General features: G+C 48.6%; 1 protein-coding gene across 1 annotated transcript; it reads right to left on the bottom strand.

The window, feature by feature from the left end:
- Nucleotides 1-271: 271 nt before the first annotated feature.
- Nucleotides 272-21,522, bottom strand: DMBX1 (diencephalon/mesencephalon homeobox 1). Its single transcript, XM_066325558.1, is given in 6 exon segments — nucleotides 272-692; nucleotides 1,163-1,517; nucleotides 2,688-2,866; nucleotides 7,567-7,732; nucleotides 21,369-21,423; nucleotides 21,425-21,522. Coding segments are annotated over 6 exon segments (1,254 nt in total). The 3' UTR covers nucleotides 272-291.
- Nucleotides 21,523-24,928: the final 3,406 nt, after the last annotated feature.

Below are 24,928 nucleotides of genomic sequence, written 5' to 3'. Positions count from 1 at the left end.
GCACCTTATCGAGGGGATGAGGACAAGGGGCTCATCCTGAACGTTACAGGCTCAACTCGTGGCAGTCCAGAGGACAGTTCATCTGTCTAAACACAGATCCTTTCCCCCTTCCTCATTAAATATTTAGCGAAGACCAGGCCAGTAGCAACGTCTGACACCACCGTGGTGCTAACAAGACGTTTAGAAATGCAAAAGTTTTCCCTGCAAGGGAGCACCTCACTCCAGGAAGAGGTGGGGATTCAAGGAGCGCCGTGTGTAGTGCCAACCTCTGGTGCATCTTCTCCTGGGCAGTCAGTTGGGGAGGGTGTCCAGCCCCAGGGACGCCGCGTGCTGCTTGGCCCGGAGCCTCAGGTTCTCGATGCTGGTGGTTTTACTGTTCAGGCTGGGCAGGGAGCTGGAGGCCTGCAGGATGGGGGAGGACCAGACCTGCTGAGCGTGGGACAGCGACTGGTAATAGGACTGACAGTGCAGGGAGCTTAGCGGGGCCATGTTGACGTTCATGCCCAGGTAGGGCATGGCAGACGGTGTCCCCATTTCAAAGGAGGAGTAATGGACCAAGTTGTTGGTGGCTGCCATGTGCTGGCGGAACTGCTCCTGCAGGCGGAAGAGGCTCAGGGGCGAGGAGGAGTAGGAGTGAGTCTGAGCCAGGCCACTGCTGGATGAAGGCGTCACAGTCGTGCTGAGGGGGGACTCTGTGGCAGGAGACAGAGGGGATGGGGGTTATTCCCACAGGCTGGATACAGGTGCTTGTTTACACCCCAGAAAGGTTTGGGCAGCAGCATGGGCTTGTCTTGTGGAGGGTGAATGAGAAGGAGTGTGACAGCTCACAAGAACTAAATGTGTGTCTTCCCCATACTTGGCACCTCAGAGTGTAGAAATGGGGCTGAGCTCTCTGCTGCTGCTAGGCACTGTTCCCCCCAAGATCTAACTGGAGCAGAAGGTCTGTGCTCTTTCAGTGCTCCAGCTGCAATGGACATCCTGCCCTCTGTGGGGCCTGCTCAGTGCTGAAGACAAGAGGACAAGCCTGGACAGCCTATCCATGAACACCCACTCCACAGGGAATATGGAACTATACCCAAGCACCAGCATCCCCCTCGGAAAGCGGTTCTGACCACCAATCTGCCAGGTCCTGACACCAACCCCTCAAGACACTGCCCCTCACCTGCTTTTGGGCTCGCTCTCTTGCAGTTCAAAGTCTTGCTGTCCACACCAGGGCTCTTGTCCACTTTGGCCTCATCCAAGGTGCTCTTGAACTCCTCCTCTCTGTCTGTCTGGTCCTCGGGTGCCGACTCACTGGCAGACTGCTCCGACAGCGTCAGGTTGAGGTCTGTGCCAGCCTCGCTGGGGAGGCTCTGGACCTTCTCAGTGTCCGGGGTGGGAGCCTGGGTCTCCAGCACAGGGGGCTCCATCTTTCCCTCGCTGTGGCTCCCCTCACAGTCCTTCTGCTTCTGCAGCTGCTCTTTCTGCAGGCTGCGCTGCTTCTTCCGGAATTTGGCTCTCCGGTTCTTGAACCAGACCTTCAGTGCCACAAACAGCAAGGGAGAAAAACCTGTGAGAATCCTGCTGAGTGCCAAATTCAGCATCATTCAGCCTTGGAGCTTCAGGGGAACCCCAAGTAATGAGGTGCCACTCTGCCCAAAGGCCATTCCACTTTGCTGGACCTTAGAGCTCGACTGTTTTCAGTGAATCTACAAACAACATTTCAAACACACTAAAAAGTATCTGACCTCTATATTGATTCTTTAACAGGCTCCACTACTGGTGTTTTTTTGAGGTCTGTTAGTTTTTTGCCCCTAAATTGCTAAGGTAGCTGCATCAAAAAAGAATGTCTTGCAGCTGTAATGTCTGATGACATTACACTGACTAACAGTCTGTTAAGTTGCTAAAACCGTTTGGTTGTAAGTGTATCAAAACTATGATGGCAATGCTCAAAAGTCATTACAGGCATAGACTGTTGTCTGGGAACTGCATTTAGGAAAGGAGGAGAGAATCCATTGTCTTCTTAACCTAAATCAGTAGTCATGGATTAGAAGAAATATATTTGCATATCTTGTTTGTGTTGTTTGATAAGGAAACAAGCCATTTTTTAGATCAAAATGCCTTGATATTTATAAAAAAGAACTAATTTTTTTTCCGTTTCTTTTTCTCTTCGCAGTGAAAAATATTTGCATTTTAAAAGACAAGAACCTCTTCACCAGCAGGTTATGAACTAACACATTTCTCTAGTTGAAACTGAAAAAAAAAGCAAACAAAACCAAAAGGCAAACCCAAACCTTGGCCTGAGATGTTACAAATATTGACACTGGTGGAAAAGAGCAGCTGGAATTACTTGGGTCTCTGCTTTTCTGAGAAAGCCAGGAAAGCCTAGCAAATAAATAAATAAGTAGACTTCTGTTGCTGTTTCTAAAATTTCCCCCAAAGAAATGTGAAAGAACAAATGAAAACCAGTGTACACTTCAGACAACGCTAAATTTAAAAAATGTGAGCGTGGATTAGAAGTTCCTTAAGCAGATGTGTGACTTTGGATAATTTTATCCTCCCTGCCCCTGCCTCTGACAACCTTGCTGCCCAAAAATCTTTGGTTCCACTGGAAGAATCCTGGAAGGTCAAGGGAGCTGTCGGCCCTCTGGGAACCCAGCTATGTTCTTTTAAACATCCTCACTCACAAACCTGCAAAATATCCATACCTGGACTCGGGCTTCAGGCAGGTTTGTGCACATGGCCAGCCGCTCTCTCATCACCACATCTGGGTAGTGAGTCTTCTGGAAGGTCTTCTCCAGGGCCTCCAGCTGCTGGGCAGTGAAGGCCGTGCGGCTTCGCCTTTGTTTGCGGTGCTGGGATCCATAACGTGCCTCCAAAATGATGTCTTGAAATGTACAGCCGTTGGAAGACAAGAAAAGTGGCCAATTTAATTATTGGAATTTGCACGCTGACAGTCGAGTAAAGTGCTTGCTATCATCAGACAAAACTACAGAATGTTTTTTTTCCACTGCTTTAGGACTAATAAAACACATACATGTGAATTCTAGTGGTTAACTGAGATGTCCGAAGAGATAAAATGATAGCAGAGGGGTTAAAACTAGATGACCTTTGAGATGACTTCCAGCCCAAACCATGCTAGGATTCTAAAAGCCTGTTCTGGAGAGAGAACCTCTTTCTGTGAGAGCTGTGAAAGCTGTTGAGACTCCAGTGCTGAATTTGGCTGAAATAACTCAATTTGCTCCCGACATCAGTGGGGCAGGACATGCAGATGCCTGGCCCCCACCATGGCATGAGCACCTTCCACTAAGAAACACAACTAAAAATGATGTGGGGACATTCACTGTTGTACTTCTTTAATGTCTTATGCATAGCTCACTGTAGTCTTCAAGGCATGATACTGGAGAGATGTTCTGGGCTCCAGTTCAGAGAGCGTTTAATCTCATGTGCTTTTGTGCGTTTTGCTCCAAAGCACATCCTTTACTGAGCACAGACACTCCAGCATCTGGGGTGGAAACACCAGCCAGGGCCACGTCCAGCCCCACTGGTTTCAAGCCCAGAGCTCATGTGCTGAGCTCCTCTCAGCAGAGCACCTACTTACAAGGTCCGACTTTGCAAACCAAGCTTGGAAAATTGAGGGCAGAGAAGAAATTCAGACTGGGGAAAATCTGAGGCCAAGAGTAAAGGGCTTATTATTTTACCAGAGGCGTTATTATTGCACAACAGTTAGTGGGAGTATAAAGATCTTAAATCAATGAAAATAAGTTACTTGAAAAATGAAAAAAACCCACCCTTTATTATGCAAGTTGGGACACGCTGTGCTACAGCCCTGGAACGAAACAGTCTGGCAAGAGGTTTGCTCTGCTAGAGGAAATGCAGAAAGAGCAGTGTCTGGTATCATTTTTAATTCAGTTAAGAATGTGACTTCCAGTAGAAGGGAGGAATGAACACACGAGAAAACAACAGAGCAGGGAGAAAAGCTGGCACTATCAGTGCACAGAGCCCGATGGAGGCTCTGGCTGCTGTTTATTTGCGTTTTTGTCACGAGCATCGTGACATGAATCTAAACAATAAACCAAAACCTGCTGTCGGGCCACCCCCAGCACCACACAGCCAGGTCTCAGATCCACTGGCTAACGAGCGTAGCAAATCAGCTTTGCACCGCTCAAACATTCCTCTTCCAAAACTTCCAGCTGTTCCATTCTAGGTCAGCACTCGCAGCGCCCTCCTGGGGGAGTGCCAAAGCTGCGCGGTTTTGGCAACCCGGCAAAGATGTGATCAGGCTAAAGGTCTTCAACAATATAGTGCTGGTTGCATACAAGAGAATTTTGTGTTCGAGGTATCGGAGCTCCTTGGGGAGCTCAAGTGCTGGTGATGAAGCTGCCCCTTGGGAGGCAGAGGGACCATCCTCGTGCATCCAGGCACGGCTCACAGTGCAGCCAGGCAGGGGAAAGGGATATTCCAGCATGTGAAATGAAACTGAGGCTGCCCCCAAACATTTTAAAAAGCTAACATTTGTGTTTCAAGTACAAGAAAACAGGAGAAAGGGCACTGGTTAAACACCCTACCTGCAGGCTGGAATATTCCCAAATTTCTAGAGTAGAGGTTAGACCTACCAGCTCCCCAGAGGCGGCAGCTCATGCATTAAGTTTGGCCGCTCCAGCGAGAGGCAACCAGCAATTATTTTAATGTTTTAACTATGTTTTCAGGCTTTGTGCACGAAGGAGAATATAAATTGCAGGTGAGGCTTTGCTGTTACCTCCAGAAACCTCTGTTTTCTGACTTAAGGTCATTTGCTTTTGTGCTGCTTTATTCTGACTGTCCCTGGAAGGCAAATGAGATCTATAACCTGCACTGAAAGATATTCAGAAGTAACAGAATGTGAGGCAACTGCAAAGGAAACAGCTCGTAGGTATATAATGCCTAGACTGCCAATGATAAGCAGACAAGGGGACTGTGGGATTTAATTTGGCAAGTTTTCCAGGTGGGTTATTAATTTTAAAGATAAGAGGTCAGGAAACCAATTGAATCTTCTGGTCAAGAATATGAGAATAGCTTTTTCATTATTTTTTTTTATCTTCCTCTGCATTAGCCTAGTTAGGGCCAAAGATATTAAGTCCTCCAAGCTCTACTCTAAAAGATAGAGATCACAAACATCTTTCAAGAGATCCTTGAAAGAGGACACCTTGAGACCCAGGGTCTGCAAGGTACATTGCAGAGTTCAGAGCCATCTGCTCCCATCTGACCACCTGCATACTGAAAGGGGCAGGGGATGGATGACCAGGAGAAGGACAGTGCTCTCCTCATCACTCTGTAGCCCAGTAGCAGAGCCTGAAGAAGAGTCCAGGCCACTTAGAACCATGTTAAGAAAGTCACAATTAGCAGCTGGATAAGAGAACATTGCTGGCACGAAGATTTGACAGCCAGCTGTGGCTCACTGATCCAAAGAGTCCAAGACCTTTATCATCATGCCTTTGTGGACTGCCCATCTGAGAGGACCTTTCTGAAACTTCTGCATCCTTATTTTGGCTTAAGCCGCTATTGATTAAATTTAGCCCACCAAAGCTGTCTGGACAGGTAATTTTTCCCACCTACTCTAGACTGGAAGGAATCCCTCTACAATTTTTTTAAACTTTAATATCAGTTAACTAGAAAGCTATCTTAAAAGAGATAACACATATTCAGAGAGTCAGGGAAGAGAATTCCATTCTGGGAAAGTTTCTAGAATCTACAAGTGTGGTAGCCTTTTACTTTAGCTTCCCTGTCCTGGTTGTCAGGTCTGCTTTACATCACTGCATCCAAATCCAGACCAAAATGTTACAGCTGTTGATCACTTGCACTGCAAGAACTTTTGATGGTCTCAGCCAGGTCTGATTGTTTTGTGGCAGGCTGAAATTTAGAGCAGATATATCTGCCCTACCACACCAAATATTCTCAGTTCTCCACCCACTATTTTTGAAAAATTACTTCTACCAAATCATAAAATATTGTCTGGGCTTTGCACTTCCTATTAATGAGAGCATCAGTGCAGTGCTGTTACAACCATGGCTGGACACAGCAAAGCAGCTCAGATGCTCTGGACCAGCAGCTCCTGTCCTGCTGCCCCACCACCAGCAGTGCTCTGTAAATGACACAACCTGGGTAAAGTCACAGGTGACTTGACTTGAGCTAAAAGTTGTTTTATGGAAGGCAGCAGGATCTGTAGGAAAGTGTCACCCAAGGCAAGGTCTAGGATTCCCAGAAAGAAACAGGTCAAGGTGAAACCCAAATAAGATCCAAATGAAGATCATTTCCTAGAGAGAAAAAGTGCTTTTTAGGAAAGAAGTGGAAAATAGTTGCATGAAGAGACAACGTGGAGAAACAAGCTACGGCCTGGGATGGCAGGGGGTGGCTGTTGGGGAATGCAACACCTGGCTGCCTGAGCTGGGGAGCCAAATTTACTTTGTGATCGTGCCCATTCTGCCCTTATTTACTAACAAGAAAGGGAAATCCTTTGCTGTTTTCTGTTCACTTGCTAAAAGACACTGAAGTGTCTTTTTAATTCTCTCTTTTCAATCCCGTAGAGTGGAGCCACATCCCATCTCTCCCCTGAGCGTCCCAGCTGTCGGAGGCCAGTCTGAAGCAAGCTGCCAGCACACACTGGAGGGCAGGTGTCACTTGAGAGCTTGGCCACAGGGACAGCACAGAGGAGCTCACCATGGCCCTTGGCTCTTTCACACTCCAGAAGAGTTTCACTCAACACAATCAACAAGGGGCTTTTAACAACCCAACAAGGGGGTGCTGGGTTTTTGTTTGGGTTTTTTTGGGGGGAGAGAGGTTTTGGTGTTTTTTGGGGGGGAGGGGGATGTCTTTTTTTTTTTTTTTTTTTTTTTTTTCTTTGTTTTTTGTTTGTTTATTTGTTTGGGGGGTTTTTGGATTTTGTTTGTTTTGGGGGTTTTTGCTTATTTGTTTTTTTGGGTGGTTGGGTGTGGCTTTTTTATCTTCTTTCTTGTTAGAGCTGGAATTAAATGCTCGAGAGATGGGAGAGATGGTGTTTCGTGTTCGGACTCAGACATTTATTAATTCTTATCTATTTTACAGCCTCACAAGCTATGAGTTCTAGCTAACAACGTGAAAAATGGTCTTTATTTCTTTACAAGGCCTTTTAAGGACAAACTGTATGATTATGAAATGACACCTAAATTATTTTTACTTTTAACCCAATAACCAACCACCCGTGGCTCGCCATGTGGATTTTTCTATCCAATTACAAGATATCATCCAGACCCATGAAGAAGAAGGTGAAAAAAGAAGGACTCAGCCTCTGCCCTAAAACCTCCATCTTGCTTTTTATATATATATATTACTACATTCTAAAACCTTAAACCCTAAGTTTTCCACCATGTGATATCACACACTTCTATCCAAACTACACATCCGTAATCACTCGATTTTTTTGGAACGCTTTGCTTTCTTGGGAGTCAATCTTTGGAATGCTACGTTCTCTGTGCCTGTCAGCACAGAAAGCCTAAAATCCTCAGTGCCCGGGGTTCCAACAGGTGGGGTTGTCAGTGCCAGGTGAGGGCAAAAGCCATGAGTTGTTCTTACCAGCCAGTCTCTCAGCCAGGGTGAGGGCGTGCACGGAGGGCCGGTAGTCTGGGGTGTGCTGTGCCTGCTGAGCTGCCTGCTGGTGGAGGTTGTACATGGCACTCAGCGAGTTCATGGCGTGCAGCGAGTAGCCGTTCACTCCATAGTGCTGCATGGTGACATAAACCTGCAAAACATCAGGACACAGGGGCTTAGGGATGTGCTGTTCCAGCATTCCCAGGGTCTCGGCAGGGCTTTGGGGATGCTGAGCTTGGAGTTAAAGGGCTGCATGCAAGACTCATGCACTCTCAACTCCTGCAGGTTCTGGGACAGGAGTGGAAACAGCTTGTGTGCCCCTGAAGCACCATCAACCCAGTTTGGCTTCCAAACTTAAAACCCAGAATCTGACTGTATATCGCTCATGCTGATCAAAATATGGGAAATTAATTTTTTTGCATACCACAACACGGTTTATCATATCACAGTGACTTCTAATGCATTGTCTGAGCTCTCTCCCAGGGCTAGCTGGGATTTTGCCCCTGTCACTGCCTACAGTGGACTATTTGTAACCCCAGTGCTGGAATGTCAAATAATGTTTCTCATCTGAACTCACTCATTATAATTTGTTTCCATTCATTATTCATTTTTCTAACAGGTCTTCTTAAGAAAACACAAATTATACGGCCTGGGGGGGGGGCATTGGGAAAAGAGCATGTGGTGTAAAAGAAAATAAATCTGCAGCATAATAGCACCAAAAATGTTATGGCTAAAGAGGGAATAAGGTTTGTAATAAATACCGACATTTCATAGCTCAATAGCAAGGAAATTATTTCAGAAAACTAATGGCTTTTTTTTTCTAGTGTAGGCTCTGCATGAAACTTCAAGCTCTTTTTCCTTACAGACCATCTGTAAAACTGAGCTAATATTGATCTCAAAAGCCGAGCAATGCTTCATTCATCCCTGTTGTAAATGACTGAGGGCCTCCAGGATGTCGTTTCTGCAGTTTGTAAGACATCAGAAAGGAAGTTGTGAAACATTAGCCGCAAAATAAATTTTTTAAACCACCGTTTACATCAGCAAGTCACCATCTGGAAAGTCAGTGCAATGAACAAACGTTCAGGGAAAGAGAGACAGCTGGACTAGCTTAAGGAAAGCAGACATCTTTTCAGGCAGCCTCTTAGAAAATAATTTAAATGCTGGAGGGAGGTGATGATTTTAGGAGAAATGCTCATGGTTTTAGGAGGAACGTGATGCATTGAACAGTGAAAATTTGGAAGAACAACTATCTGCTGTATTTTCTGTACTGCAAAAAGACCCGTAAATGATTTATACCACAGAGGGACAGGCTCACGGTGAAGAGGGAAAGATGGAAATGAGTTGGTCCCACTTCCCTTCCTGCTCTGAACTCCTGTTCTCTCCACCTTGATGTAAGAAGTACAAACATGAAATCACATTGTGTAACAGCCAGCGACAAAGTGGGAGTTCCTCAAAAAGCAGCAGAATTTAGTACAATAGGGTCTGGGGCATCCCATGACTTCACCCTCACAAGAATATCTGCATTGTGGTGCTCAGGCACAGGGGAGGGAAACGTGCAGCTGGAGTTTGGTCAAACACTCTGCCAGCTCAAGGATGACCCTCGTGAATGTGAGTTCTGGTTTTGGGATTGTCTTCTCAAAAAGGCTGCACTAACTATAAACCCATAATTTTGGAATTCAGCAGTCTGATTCATTCCTGTTTCCCCAAGTCCTTCGTGTTCTGCCACTGCATCATTTCAACACTAAGTGCCAACAGAGGGTGACAGGTCTGGGTTTGGTTATGCCCCAAAGATCTGACACACACCCTGATGCCAGCTTCATCTGCTTCATGTCTGCCTGTTCACCCACTCTAAGACAAAATGTGAAAATGGATTTTCATTTCAAGTGCCAACAAAAACAAGAGGATGCCACAGCTCTGCTCTAATGGAGCTTAGGGAAGATCTAAGCAATGACAGAATTGTTTGCTGGTTCTCTGACCAAGCTGATGGACTCGCACACCAACAGGGTTTTGGCATTCTTATCTATTTTCCTCACAATGGGGTTCACAGTGAAATTACAGCTGTGATGTCGCTCTCTTGGACTGCAAAGGCTTGCTGCTGGTGGCACGTGTGAAGGGACATGTCCCAGTGGCATGTACCATTGACATGGCCACAGAGGACATCTCCCATCTTTCCCACCTGGGAAAGAGTGACCTTTGGTGCAGCCTCACCCCATCCTTGGTGTGGTTCAGTTCCCAAGGGCATCATACCACCCAATAAAATTTTTCACTGCCTCCCTGTCACAGACAAGGGCAGGACTGGATTTTCTGGCCAGCACAGGCAGCAAAACAGAGATTTGCAGCTTCATTCTGCCTCCCCACTTGTGAACCAGCTGGCTGGTTGCACCAGCTTTGGCCAGCGGGGTGGAGGTCTCAAAGCTTATTAAGTTCCTGCGTGTTTCGTGAAAACCATTTGAGGACACAGAACCTATTAACTGCCCTGGGCTGCTGCCAGACCTCTGTCCTTAATAGAAGCTGGAGAATCCACACCGGGGCTCAGCCTTGCCAGAAGATACGTGGGAGGCCAAGTGTCTTTGACTCCCAACTCACAGAAATGCCTGTTTTTCCTTTTCTAATCCCTCTTGCATGTCGTCGGCTGTGCAGCAAGCTGGCACATTAAAGGAAAAATGAAGAGGGAGAGGAGGGGAATTTTCCCATACTATACAGTCTTCCAAGGACACTGCCAGTGGTGTTGTGTCTGGAGCCCAATGTTTCCACTGAAACACTTGCTCCAGGAATATTTCAGTGGTTTTGATTGTTAAAAGATGATTTTATGTGTACATTTTTGGGTGGCTTGGAAGAAAGTGCATTTAAAAAAAATATAAAAAAAGAGAAGACTTCATAGGGGTGGACTCAGGAAGGGAGCCAATGCCCATCACAGCTTTGGTGATAAGTGCCTGTTACAGTGCAGTGCAGACAACAGGCAGAACTTCCTACTCACTTGTGCAGCAAATGTATCATCCCAGATTCTGTATAAAAAATGAGAGGGAATTTACTGAGCGAGACGGTTCAGCCGGGTAAGCAAAGTTAACTGAGACCACAAATAGCTCCTGTTTAACTGTCAGCTCCGAGCTCACTCCAACCCCAATAAATGAAATATTTAAAAGACATCATGCAGCAATTTTTTTTAATGGAGAAAGCCATTCATCAAGCCACCACTGTGTTTCACAAGCTGTCGAATAGTGCTTACACTGGTTAAAATAATCTTTATATTTCATTAAGCAACCAAATAAGCTGATCCCTTCCCACCGGCTGTATAGATGGTTTTAATTTTCAAAATCTGCAAGTGCATCTTTTATGTCTCTGCGTGGCTGGAGGGCCTCAGGAACAGCCACAGCCAGGAGGAGGATGAGAGCAAAGTTGGAAGCCCTGCTTTATGGAAGGATATGGGCTTGAGCTATGGATAAGCTGGGAGGGTAACAGGGTGAAAGAATGCAGATTCCTGATTTTGTGCACCAGAGATCATTGAAGAGTTAAGAGCGATGAAGAAAGGAGATGGAAGCTGAGGAGAGGTGCAGGAAAACAATAGGTGAGAGAAGAATGCCCCTGCCGGGAGCCCGTGCGCTGAGCCGGCAGCGTTTGCTCCACACAGGGGATGGATGGATGGATGGATGGATGGACAGATGGACGGATGGATGGATGGATGGATGGATGGATGGATGGATGGATGGATGGATGGATGCTGCCGGGCAGGGCTGGGCTGGCACCTCCTGGGGCCGGGGCTCTCCTCCTGCACGGCCCCTCGGGCAGCAGCAGCAGAGACTCTCTCACCTCCAGCATCACAGCTCTGGCCCTCTCCCAGCTCCCCACACTCCACATGTCAGGTCTCCTCACCGTGTCCTGCACCAGACCCTGCCGGGGCTCCCACTCCTTCTGTCTTCACAGTCCTGGCATTGCTACCTCAGTGTCAAAAACCCTCCCAACAGCTCTTGCCCCTCACTTCTGTTCTTGCTATGGAAGACTCAAGGATGCTGTGTCTGTTTCTCTTCCCAAGCCTGCAGACTCCTCAGGCTGCAGGGGCCATGTTCTGCAGCGGTCCAGCCTCACAGAGAGGACATGGCATTCCCCTGAGCTTTAACTGCTGCTGTCAATGAGGAATCTAGCTTTCTCCATTCCTGCTTTGCTTTGAGACCAGGCAATGCAGGATTCTGCCCATCCCAGACTAACCCAGGGACCCTACCACCCTGTATTCAGCTGCTGCCGCCCAATCTGATGCAAAGCAATTTGCACATTTACCAGCTAGAAACAGGAACCCTAAAGAGACATTGGGGTTATCCCAGAGCAGAGCTGAACTGCTCCAGCCAGCGTGGTTCCCATCCATCCCTTCCAGCACTGGCCTTGAAAACTTCAGGTTCCCATGAAGTCACACAGCACAAGAGTGATGCAATTTATCACGCACCATGTAACAGAGTAGCATACAGGGGAGATCTGACCCTACATTTTAATATTCTCAGCTTTGCACAAGGCTTTAAGTATTTATCAGGTAACTAATATTGATATAATTTTGCATGTAATTCTGTCCTGAGAGAAGATGTGAAGAGAGACCCATACTTTCCCTCATCAGCTGAAAACTCCTGTTCCTAGGGGCTTGTGTACATGCAGAATTGAGACAGATCTGAGAAAAAGTTTAAAAATGAGGTATTGAAATTTTCGGCAAAGTTCCTGGCAAGAAAACATCCATATTTTTCCTTTAATCAGGAAAAAGACCAAACCAACAAATCACCAAAACAAAATCACAAACAAGTCATTTGCCTTTCTCAAGCAAACACTGTCAGATGAGATAAGGCTGAGGCTGGGTGTAGGACATGCAGCTTTGCAGAGGCTTTGGACAATTACCTCTTTTCCCTCCAAACAGAGCAATCCCAAACTCAAAGAAATACTGAGACTAAATTCATTGTTCTACACGAGACACTCAGGTGCCATCATAAAGAATGGGGTAATAAAACCTTTGGGTTAGAAATAATGAATTATTCCTAGAGGTTTCAAGAAGAGGATGCCAGTCTGCTTTTGACTGATGGGCACCATGGGGTGTTTCTTTTTCATTTCATCAAAGCTGCCCCCAAAATGGGAGGTTTGGTGAAGGCAGAGAGAGTGTATGAGGCCTTCTTTAGGTGGGAATTAAGCTGTACCAAATAAAAAAGAGTCAGATTTCGACTTTGGAAAGTGACTTTCAGAAGGGAATTTCAACACTGTAGTTCATTGCTTATGAAGAGATTCACCACAGATGCATTTAAAGTTTGGAAGAGCATGGCACAGCCTAGAGTCTGTGCCTTGATGCAAGGCACAGTTTCAGCACAAAGAAAAGATCAGTTAAAAAACCATCAAGCATGAAACAGAGGTCTGGTGCACTTGATTGGTGTCCAGCTTTCTGCAGGTGACAGAAAAAAACAGGAGTAGCCCTGTCAGGTAAAAGGAAAGTTGTGATCCTCAGCCTGAGGACCTGCAAAGGTGCTACAAATCACTGCTGGTGTTTATGCAAAGCACAGGAACCCACTGTTCATTACTAACAGGGAAAAACAGCAAATGGTTTGTGCTGCAACATCCTTTTCCCCTTATTACCACTGGCAAAAAGCATCACTGAAAATAGAATCACAGCAGAACATCCCCCTCACCTCCCCCGGAGCTGTTCTGCGTTATGATTTTATGCTTTAATTCCTTTTTCAGAAACACTTCAAATCAGAAAGATAAATAACAAATCTCTGACTCTGTGTAACTCACATTCTGGGAAAACAAGCCTACTCTACAGACAGACATTTGGTTTATACGTATCTGCTACTAAACGAATTACATACCTGGGGGGTTATGAATAAATGATCCTAGCAAGAGGTTTTCTTCAATTTTTTTTAATATATCCCTAAATCTTTTAGATATATAAAGGCCCAAAATCACATAAGATAATAACCAACATGTTATAAATCAGTTTTGTTCCTCACGTGAGACTACTGAATGTCAAAGGAAACAACTTCACCTTTGTAGCGGATGAAATATAGATAATTTGAAACACTGCAACACATCATAGTTTCTCATTCAAATGTCGAAATCCGAGAGCAGCGTGCACCATGAAAACAGGCTTCCAAAAGACTTTCTTATAACTGAAAAAAGGAACTGAGAACAGCTCCCAAAGAAACCCCCAGGACTCCGCATTTCTGATCTTCCTGAAATATTTTTACACCTGTGAAAATCCCTTGATTTAAATAAAGTTAATTTCTAAGTGCAGAGAGAGATCTTAATTAAGCAGGATCTAGTTAAATAAGTGAGAACACACCGAAAGCAAAACCTGAGCAATTACACCAATTCCTGCAGCTCACGCTCAGCTATTCCTAGTGACCTTGGAATAAATAAAGAGATCCTTTTCTTAAAACCAGGAGGATTGGCAGCAGCTGAAATCTGGAAATGCTTCCAGTTAGGGAAACTGTTGCCATTTTTGGGTAGACCTTGTCAAATAATTGACTCTTTGAAGCTGTGCTGATGATGAGCACAGCAACTGTGTGTGTAATGCTCATGTATTTGTAGTGGAAACATAATTGGATGTGGGAGGGCTCATAACTTTTATAAAACAAACATCAGAGAATTCTGCTGGGGCAAGGAAGTTTTGTTACAGGACCCTAGAAATCCCCAACACCAGGTTGTGAGCAGCTGAGGTAACAGGCCCTGGCTGACAAGGGGGAACTCATGTCAGTTACTGTGGTTTTTATTTAAGGCTTTTGTGAAATCATCGTTTTTTCGCCCAAAAGTTAACAGAACTGAGTGATTGATTAGACATTTCCTGGCAAAAGACTTTCCTCTGTCTGCAGAGGCGTTTTTCAGAGGGCAGGCTTGCTAGGTCCAAAATAAAGAAAATAAAATAAAGACATCCTTAAAGGCTCTGCTTTTGAGTGGGGCTTAGTTTTAGGGCTTGGAGCCCAGCAGCTCGCGGTGTAGAGGCAGGAGTGGCACCACTAAACATCACTGTGGTGCAAAATCCCTTGCTTGTCGTAATTTACATGAGACAAGCAGTGCTTACAGATCAAAGCAGGACAAACCTCCCTTCTCCCCTTCGGAGCAGTGCTCAAACCTCAGCAGAAGCTCTTGGAAATTATATCAAAGTGGAGCGTTTTCCTGGGTAAACAAGAAAAGCTCTTGATATGAAGATCACTTTGACTCTAGTTCCTCATCTCATTCTGCTTCCAGATCAGTCAGCAACAACAACAGCAAAAAATTAATGCATTTAAGGTTTCTTACCATGAACACCAGAATGGAAAGAGAACCCTACAGCCCAGCTCTGCCAACATTGCTGCTGCACTCTCCACATCCGTGGTTATGAAATGTGGTCACATCCCGCTGCGGCCAGGCTCACGCCTTCTGTGCTGCCCACCTGCTCTCCTGCCTCCAGACCTTACAGCATCTCTGCCTCTGGACTGCCCTGAATTCAGAACTTAGAGTAACCTTAAAGTACCCTGCAATCACACTACTGAATTCACGAACTGCCTGAAGGGTTTATCTTTGGTGTTTTTATGAAAAGAAACACAACAAAGTACCTGCTCAGTCCTGTGCCTCACTTCCGTGGAAAAGGCTTTCTTGAGGAGCATCGTTTTGTTTTTCCCTAATGCTGGCAAAGGGAATTTTTCAAATGAAACTTTGCCCTTCCCAAAGGGCTGCTGGAAGCAGGAGGGTGGCTTGCTGCTTGCTCTCTGCCCCCAAAACAGCTTTTGCCTGCAGCGTATTTGATTGCAGATTGTTCCCACAAGCAAGCTGACAGTCAGGGAAGGCAGCCCCTTGGGACTTCTGGTTCAGGAATCTCCCATCCCTGGAAGCTGGAGCAATATCCTGGAGGATTTTACCCATGACAGTCTCACTAAGAAGACAAGGATCTACAGTTCTGTGTCAAAATATGTTTCTAAGCCTGTGACCTTCGGTGACAAGGACCTGTGACTGTCCTGTGCAGCACAACCAGGACGCTGATCTGACAATCTAACGCTGAGCCCTAAGAAGGGAGCTCAAACACTGCAAGAAGTGCACAGATAAGCTTTGTAAAGGTTTTCTGAGGCAGTTGAAGAGATTCCCAGTTCCTCTCCTGCTGCTCCCAGGTGCTGCACGCCCGGCAGCCAGGCTGGCAGGAGGGAATTTGGGCTTGCCCCGGGCACTCCCATGCAATGCCTCAGCCCAGATGCTGGGCTCCACAGGCTGACACTGGGATGAGGCACGCAGGGAAGGTGATTTCTCCACTCATCCTCACTACCCATCATGCAGAAAGTAAAAAGCTGAAGCTGTGAGTTCTGGGCGTTAAGCTGAGAGAGTGCGGTATGCACACGAGGAGGGGAGCAGTGTGGCTTTGTGAAATGCAGTGGTTTCTGACACATTGCTGGAGTTTAACCCTGCTGGCACAAAAGGACTTTCCCAGGTGCTCTTTTAACTGATTAGATGGAGGGTTGTGAGGTTATGATGCCAAGTGCCATTCTGGTGGAAGGTGATTTTCTGAGATGGAAAGAGCAAGCAAAATTTGAAAGCAACAGAATCTGAGAGCCTGAACTCAGGGTATTTCTGCAAGTTCAGCTGGACCCTGCCTCTGCAGATGATTCTTGCAGCACTCCAAACAACAGTCACAAAGCACAGGATGGCAACTGCTCCTGCTCAGGCTTAAATCATCTATGAGGCAAAATGACAGACAGTCCTACTTTGGTGTAAAAGAAAAAAAAATCCTGAAAGGCAACTCCACAAGCAGTGGAACTGTGGGAGACTTCTAATACCTTAAGAGAATAAACCAGAACTTTGAAATTTTTTTTCTTCTTTGCAGGTGGCAACACCAATTTTCATCCTACCACTAAAAAAGACGCTTGACCTGAGTGGCTTTTACAAAGAGGGGCCGGGGTGGGGGAAGAACTTGTGCCACCTTAAAACAGGGCCACAAACTGGAGTTAGAGGCAGCAGTGCCAGGGAGCAGCACGGGTACATGTAAGGCTTCCCTTCCCGTAAGAGTCTGGATTTCTACACCGAATGAAGCGCGGCTGCCAAGGTAAGCAATGTATTTTGGCCACCAGCAGGTGATCTGCGCTCTAAAGAGCTTGTGCTGTGGAGCAGGCAGGGCTGCTGAATGTCTGCTGGGTTTTGTGGGGAGATGCGGAGCCCCACAGCAGAGGTTTACCCACTTCGGGCTATAACACACGCCGAGAGCTCGCAGAGCTGCTCGCTCCTCCCGGTGCTCGGAGACAGCCGCTTTCCACAGCTCCCTTGGGAAGAGCATTTTCCTCCCTGGCGAGATCCATATCAGCTCGTCTCCCCCAGCGCAATTGTTACTCTTCCTTTGGAAGATCCTAGAGGAGTGCCCCAGCATCACACTCACACTTTCAGTTTTACAGCACCACTTCTCAAGTCAGTATTTGCTCTGACCATACAGAGGCTGCTGATGGTCCTAAGAGAGCTGTGCCAGCTACCCACAACTCCTGCGGTGAACATCCCTTTCCCTCCCTTCAGAGAACTGCTGGTCCATCCTGCTCCCAACCCTCCCTCAGCGACTCTCCCCTTCCCATGAGCTGTAATTCCACCAGAACTGCTCTGAGAAACAGAAGAAGTCTGATCCAAACCTTAATGAAGTTAAAAGGAAAAAAAAAGTCAATTTCAGTAACTCTTAGAGTGAAATAAACTGATGGGAAAAGACCCAGGGTTTGGCTAACCCCGGTGCACCATGAATTAATTCTTGACTATTTGGCTACATTTCCAAATGTTCCACCGGTACATTTTGATGGAATTTCCCCCGAAGTAGATTACTTTATTAGTAGCTGTATAGGATTGGAAAATTTGGGATTTATTGAATCCCTGTTCTTCAGCATTTTCCCTACTCCTATGTTTTTCCAAATGAAGCAAGGTAACTATAAACGTCCTGTTCAGACACAAGCTCTGGAAAGCAGCACTCAACCTTTTGAAAGGGTTTAAGCCTTTCGTCAGTGCCTCAGTAGAAGCGTTTTCAACTTGACAAGCTGAATTTTGAGATGGCCCTGAAAAACCACTTGAATCTTAGAAAACGTGGACTACTTCCAGCTAAACAGTTTACCCACTGCGTCACCAGTAAAACCAGCAGGTAGCTGTATCAGAGGAGCTGGTCCGGGACCTTCTCTGCAGCACCTTTGTTTTGTCAGGGCTGGTTGTGAAAATGACAGAGGAAAAGGAAATTCTTCTCTCCGGCTTCTTTTCATCCTATTTCCTTCTTTCTCAGTAAACCATAATTTTAAAAGATAAAGACACTGGGAACAAAACCCACTGCAGTCACTCCCTCTACAACTATACTGTGCAAAACTTGCCTGGCGAGCCTGCCCTTTTCTCTGATTTGTGAGAAGCTCCTCTGACTCCGTTTCTTTGGTGCAGGCAGCGGCACTGGCACTAAGGAAAAGCAACATCTTCACCAGCTCCGTGAAACAGAGCTGTGCCTTCTGATACGGCAATAAGATCCCTGCTCATGTGTGTGAGCATGAGGAGAATCCCCCATTTAGACAGCAGGGTCTCTTTAAATCAGCAGGAAAAGCTGGAAAGCTGACCTAAACTGTCTTTCTGTGTACTGATGGCACAGTTTTGGGTGCATTTTTGCATCGACTATGATGGTGTAATTTAATACAGCTTCTCATCGGTCATGGGGTAACCCAGGGTTGAAGTCACTCTTACCCTTTCAGGAATTTCGTGCCCATTGCAGTTCTTAGTTGGAATGGGAAAAGTGAACTTAGAAACACAATCCAGAAGCCAAAAGGATGTAGGTCCAAGTCTCTCCGGCTGGGGCAAACAAGGAAGTGGGATTGACTTGCATCGACTCACTCATGGGTGAAAAGTGAACGTGGAAGAGAGAAACGAAACAAACAGCAAGCCAGCTCTGAGATGTGGTCAGGAGAAACACAGAGCAGTGAGAAATTGCAGATTTACTCTCTGCCTGCCACTACAAGGGTGGGGTGTGGGCCAGGGAGGGTGTAAAACCTCTCATCCTCAGGGTGAGCCCCATCCTGCTCTCCCTAGGACAGGGCAGAGGAACAGCCTCATCTGCACTCGGGCACTCCGTGGGGCTCAGCCTTTGCCCTTCATCGGGAACACGAGCCACGTCCTGTAGGAGGATAAGATACCCAGCAGTCAGTTGTCCACGGCTCGGAAACTTAGGGAGGAGCGGAAAAAAGCAGCAGGTATCGCTTGAAATCTGGGGAAGGTGGGTGCTGAAGGTTACCCCCGCAGCCCTCCTCGCCGAGCCCCGGGCGGGCTGGGGAGCGGCCAGCGCCTCCCCCAGCCCGAGGAGGGTCTCACCCGAACCAGCCAAGAGCAGATTTCGCTTCTCTTTCGCTTTGTGTTCCGTGCGGAGGTGAGGGAGAGAGAGGGTAAATAAACCCCAAACCCTCCAGCCCTGCCTTTGGGGAAGTGGGAGGCTACTTCAGACAAAACTGTTATCCATTAACATCCAATTATCACTTGGTCCAAGCCATTAATTATAAATCAGCCTCCTAATTGGGATAATTAGCTCTCTGCTACTTAATGTAGTATGACTGATGCGTTTGGAAAGAAGGCAATCAGTCCATTTGTTTAGCGTTAGGCGAACAAATCCAACTCTCATGGTTTAATTTCAGCCGCAGCCTTCCCACCGCCTTCCCCCCCTCGGCCCACCATCAGCATTCAGCGCTCATTGCAGCTCCATTAATTGTTCGGGAATCGCGGCAGGGATGGGCACACGCATCTCCGCGGGGCTTTCGGGACAGCAGCTCCCAGCCCGGCCATGCGACCGGACTCGCCCCTCCCTCGAGGGGAATTGCTGGGATTTTGGGGACAGGGTTAATTAGAGGGGACGGGTTTGAACCTGAGCACGACCCCACAGTTGGGATCATTCTGGAGCATCCCCCCGCACATCGGCCCGGCCTCGCCTCTAGAAACTATTTCAGGGAAAGCGGGAAAACTTCCCTTTTTATGTTTTTGATTTTTTTTCCCCTCTCCTTTTCCCCACTTCCCCTGGATGTCTCATTAATGCCGGCTGCTCGGCGAGCCGCCGATAGCTGCGGGACATGATTAGATATTTATTACTGTCATTTACATGGAAAACTTGAGCTAACCAAGTGGAACTGGAGGGGGCCGCCGGAGGGGACGGGATGAGGCGGAGCGGGGACATTTCTTTTTCCCCGGCGGAGCCGGAATGCGGGACACAGCCGGAGCGCGGCCGGCTGGAGCAGAGGCTGCGGGGACAGCCCCGCCAAGCCCCCAGCCAGGGACAGGGGTGTTGGGGCGAGCCCTGCCCGGGTCTGGAGCTGCGATACCACCTCGCTCCGGCCACGTTTCGTTTCGAAAGGGAGCGGGCAGCGCTCGGTGCGGGAATCCCACTGGGAAACGAGGGATGCCGCTCCCTCCCGCCTTTCTGCTGACGGTCTCGCCGAGGCGACCCTCGGGGACACCAAGGACCTGTCCCCGGATGCGCTGACCCCTTTTTCCCCCGAGGCGCCCGAGGTCGCCGCCTGGAAATAAATGGAAAGCGCAGCCGCGAAAAGCCGCCGAGCGCGGGGACAGGATGGCTCCGTATGGGGCTCTTCTTGTCCCTTCTCTCCCCGGATAAAGGGACGGGCACGGCAAGCGTCGCAGTCAAACCCCATCTCCGTCGGAGGAGAAACTTCCCCAGGGCCTTGCTTTGGACTGGAGGAGCCCGTGTGTCCGGTCCCCTCAAGGCTTCCGGAGGGTCACCCTCGCCCTCTCCTTGCCCCTGCAAGGGGAACGGGTCCGGGATGCCCGGGGCAGCCAGCACCGGGTGGGGACACGGACTTTTTTCCGCTCAAGTGCTGGCCGCGGCGGAGCACAACCCGCCCCCCTTCCCTATCTGTTATCCCATGGCCCGAGGGGCGACTCTGGCGGAGATGTATGAGATCTCTTGCGGTAAAAATATGCATGCGGATCCCCATTTGGTTAGCCCTATAATGGTGGTGTAAATAGGTTTCGACTGCGAAGCCCTTAATTTATCAAGAAGGGCTGACAGCGCAGGTCCGGCATTTATACACCCCTTAAAGAGGGAGAGCGTGGAGGGGGGCGAAGACCGGCCTGCCAGCTCCTTACAGGGAGCTCCCCGTCCATTTTGCCGTCTAACCCCTCAATGGGGTGACGTGAGGGTGTGAATTGTCCTCGAAAGGCTTCCTAGCGCTGCCGGCATCTTGCTGTCCCTTCCGCTCTCAACTTCCAGCCGCACCAGAGAGAAAAACCAATCCCGGGGCCATCGCCATCGTCCCCGGCTCCCGGCCCCGCTCGACGGCTGTTTCTGCCCTCGGCAGCTCCCTCCAGCTTACTAAACCATCATTATGTAAATAGGGGAAAGTTGCGCTCTCCTCCCGGGCAGCCCGGCTGCCGGAGGGATGCGCGTTCCCATTCCCTGAGCCGGGTTCCAGCCCTCGCATCCCCGCCAGCTGCTTAACCCGCACCGGAGCGGGCTGGCAGTGGAGTCAATAGGGAGCGAGGCCCCGAGCTGGTAGTGGTGGTTTGCATTATTATTATTTTTTCCGCGGTAGTTTGGATTTTTTTTAAGCGTGCTATATTCCAAATAAACAAGGAAAAAAAAAAAAAAAAAGTAAAAAGAAACAAAGAGAGGCAGGATAACAGAGAAACAGAGAATTTGCGCTGGAGCCCGGCTATGTTTCTCCTCGGCAGTGCGCGCATCCCCGCCAGCGGTCCCTCCGCCGGCCGCACATTCCCCCTCCTCGCAAGCAATCCCCAAAGTCCTCTTCTCTCCCCATGGGCATCCCCAGCGCACCCGGCCCCGCGCTGCCCGGGGGGGTTCTTACCTGGGGCGGTGGGGCAGCCTCTCCGCCCGCCGTGGGAGCGCGGACACGCGTGGGAGCGCGGCGCTGCGCCCCGGCCCGCCCTACTCCATCCGCCCGCGCTGCCTGCGCGCTGCCTGCGCGCCCGGCGGAGCTGCCATCTACCGGGAGTCAGCATTGGAGAAGGATTTTTAAAAGGAGCTTCATAGCGACCCGGGAGCTACCCAGCAAGATTTTCAATGGTCCTCCACCCTGTCAATCAAAACGGGGCTGCCGGTACACCCCCCACCCCCCGACGCTTCTTACTAGTCATTTACTCCAAGCCGAGGTGTAAACGCCTAATTAAATCCCTGGAAGCGGACGGGATGCCGGTGGAGGGAGGAGGGCTAGAGCCAGGACCGGGAGGGGGGGTGATGGGCTCCGTAAGGCGCAGGGAAGGGAAGCCGTGCCTCTCCCCGCGCCCCCCGCTTAGCACCACGCTGGATCAGACCCTGAAGTTTCCCTCTCCCCCGACGGCCCCTGGGTGGTGATGCTGGTGGGGGATAATCTCCCACCTTTAATTACAGAGCGACCGCGGCCTCCCACCCTCCTCCTGGCCGCCTCGCTGTCCCAGCTTAGCCTGCTGCACCCCTCGACTCCTTTTTAAAATTGGGGGGTTGGGGGAACGGGCACGGTCACACAGCGAAGAGATAAAATAGGAGTGGTGGAAGGAGCTCGGAGGAGCGTTGGGCGATGGATCCGCCGCCCGCCCCGTCGGGGAAGCGCCGCTGCGGCAGCCGGGAGCGCACGGGCGGCCCCGGCGGCCAGGGGAAGGGACAGCGGGCAGGGGGCACCCCGCGGGCCTTCGGCGGGGGAAGAACGAGCACTTAAAGCATCTCCTCGCTCATATTGTTTTTTTTAATACTTTCCCCCGAAATACTTTCCCCCCCACCCCCTTCGGTATGTAAAAAGTGGAAAACCAGCTTTTCTTTTTCTTGTATTTCCTTTTCTTTCTCTTTTCACTCTCTCTGCGGGGTTTTCGCAGGTACCTTCCCGTCCAGCGGCCGGGCTGGTTATCTGGCAGAGCTCACTAACTGGTGCGGTGGTTGTGTTTGCTTTTCAGCTTTGCCATGCCTTCGCAGCAGAAAGAGCAGTTTAAAGCCTTTAGAGAGATTGCTAATAGATGCCAGTTCCTTGCCTTTAGATTCTCTCCCAGCCCAGGAGGATTTAGGATGGGATTGGGAGACGAGACGCCATTTCAGGCTCCAAAACACCCTGTTTTAAAATGACTGCGGGTAAGAGGATTAAAACAATAATACCCTTCTCTTCTTGAAGGTTTTTTTTTTCCTCTCTCCCTCCTATAGAAAAGATTTCTTCTCCCAGAGCAAAACCGTTTAGACAGGAATTAAGGGAACAAGAAAGAATAAGGGGGGGGAGAGGACCTTTTAATTTGAGCTTGATATTTTGTACAAATTTTGACCAAAAGAAAAAAAGAAGGGATTGGTCTGGCTCGGGACACCAGAAGGCTCCAAGTGCCACTTTCTTGTATTTATTTTTATTGTATATATTTTCTTCTTATTATTATTTTTAACCAGAGGTTATGGGGTACCAAGTGATGGTCTCGGGAAAGAGAGGGAGGGGGTGAACCTATTGAAATCTATTCCAACCTATTCCTACCCTCGCTCCTCCGTCCCGCTCGCCCCCAGGAGCGAAGAGAGCCCCTCGCCCCGTGCTCGCCCCCGCATCCTGCAAACCAACCACCCGCTTTTGGCCGGGAAACCGATTGGGAGAAACTCGGCGCCCTGATCGCCGCGATCGCTTTTCGGGGACGTTTTTCGGGGCCCGAAGCCGGGCTGGTCTGGGCACCGCCCCACAAATACAACGCAGAGTTGCCCTTCTTGCCTTTTTTTTTTTTTTTTTTTTTTTTTTTTGAGGTGCCCCTGCAGGGGACACCGCCGCTGCCACCGCCCCCCGAGTTTGCCAGCGGCACCTTCCCCTCTGCGCTGATCACAACGACTGGGAACGGGGCAGGGCCGGGAGACGCCCGGCCACGCTTCCCAAAATCCAGCGGCCCCCCTGGAAGCGCCTCCGAGCCCCACAAAAACCGGTCGGGAGCAGCCCCGCGGACCTGTAGCTGGCGGGATCTGGGGCACAAACACCAACCCCACGGGGCAAAGATCTGCTCCGAAGGCGGCGAACTTTGCGGGGCCAGCGGGGAAAGGGTTCCCGGTGTGCCCGGGGGGGCCGTGCCCGTCCGGGCTGGGGGCAGCGCCTCTTCTCACTTGTTTCTGAATCGTGGTTTACAGCCAGGCACGAATTCCCAACCCCTCCGACCGCGATGTCACCATTGTCTCGCTTCTCTGCTCGCTGAGAGCACGGGAGATTTTGTCATGACTTCGACGAAAAAGCCTATTTTAATTCCCCCCTTCCCCTCGAAGAAATAACAAGTTTCCCCTCTGTCTTCAGAATATCTTCCCGAGCTCTCCAGCGGCGGGGTTTCTGCCGTTTCAGCAGCCCTCAATAAAGAAATAATTGCGTTTAATTCAGCTCTTCTTCGCAGAAACGAGTAAACAGCGCATTTAGCGCAGCTCGGAAAAGTGACCCCAGTTTGTCTGCGGCACTGATTTATCACATCTCCCCCCGCCCCGAGGTATCGATGGGGCAAAGCATCAGGGAATCGGCACCGGCCGTGTCCAGATCACGGGGGATTCTTCTCCAAAAAGCGGGGAAGCGAGGGAGGGATGCGGAATGCGCAGGAGGAGGGAAGGCAGCCCCGGGAAGGGCTGTGGGTAGCGGGGGGACCCCCCAAAGGCTCCCCGTCCACCCCGGGGCTCCTCAAACTTGTGTCTGGCACCGGCTCCGACACAAAACCTCGGCTCGGCGAAAAATGGTTCTTTTTCACCGCTGCCAAAATAGTAATAATAATAATAATTAATAATAATAATACAACGGAAGAGACGAGGGTAGATCACGGACAATTTTTTCTCTGTGAGTTTTGCCTCACAGAACAAAATGAAATATGGAAATAAATAAATCTGCCACTCAGACTTGATCCTGCACTGCGAGACGGGGTGGGAGGAATTTATTAGTTCGCTATGTAGTAAGGACATTTTAAGTTTCCATGATGTTAACGGTAATATTTTTTGGCAAACTGTCTGGGTCTATACATGTGAAAAAAAATCCCCTTCAAAGACTATTTTTTCTCTCTTTCCTAAGTAAACCGTGAATTTCAGACTTCCATGTAGGCTCTAAGCCCCCTCACCTGCATGACGGGAAGGACAGCTGCTACTTCTAATTTGAAAAACTGGTTATTTTGTGGGGAAAAAAAAAAAAAAAAACCCAAACAAAAACCTAACCAAACAACAAAACAAACAGTGAAACGATCAGGGAATAATGTTGGAAGAAAATTGTGGTTTTCTCATTTTATTTAGAAATACATATAATTTCCCTATCTGGGGCATTGAACACACACCACTCCATCCCCATCCACAGAGAATAATGTGTTTGCATTTGCACAGAAATCGTGGTTGTTTCCTCCAGAACAACTAAAATCAAAGCCAAGCTGGTTATGTTTTAAACAGCTAATGCATTAACTCCCTCCCTCT

This window comes from Sylvia atricapilla, chromosome 9 (assembly GCF_009819655.1).
Source record: "Sylvia atricapilla isolate bSylAtr1 chromosome 9, bSylAtr1.pri, whole genome shotgun sequence".
Classification (NCBI taxonomy): Eukaryota; Metazoa; Chordata; class Aves; order Passeriformes; family Sylviidae; genus Sylvia; species Sylvia atricapilla.
Note: the sequence above shows the minus strand (reverse complement) of the source record. Positions and strands in the feature narration are given on the sequence as shown.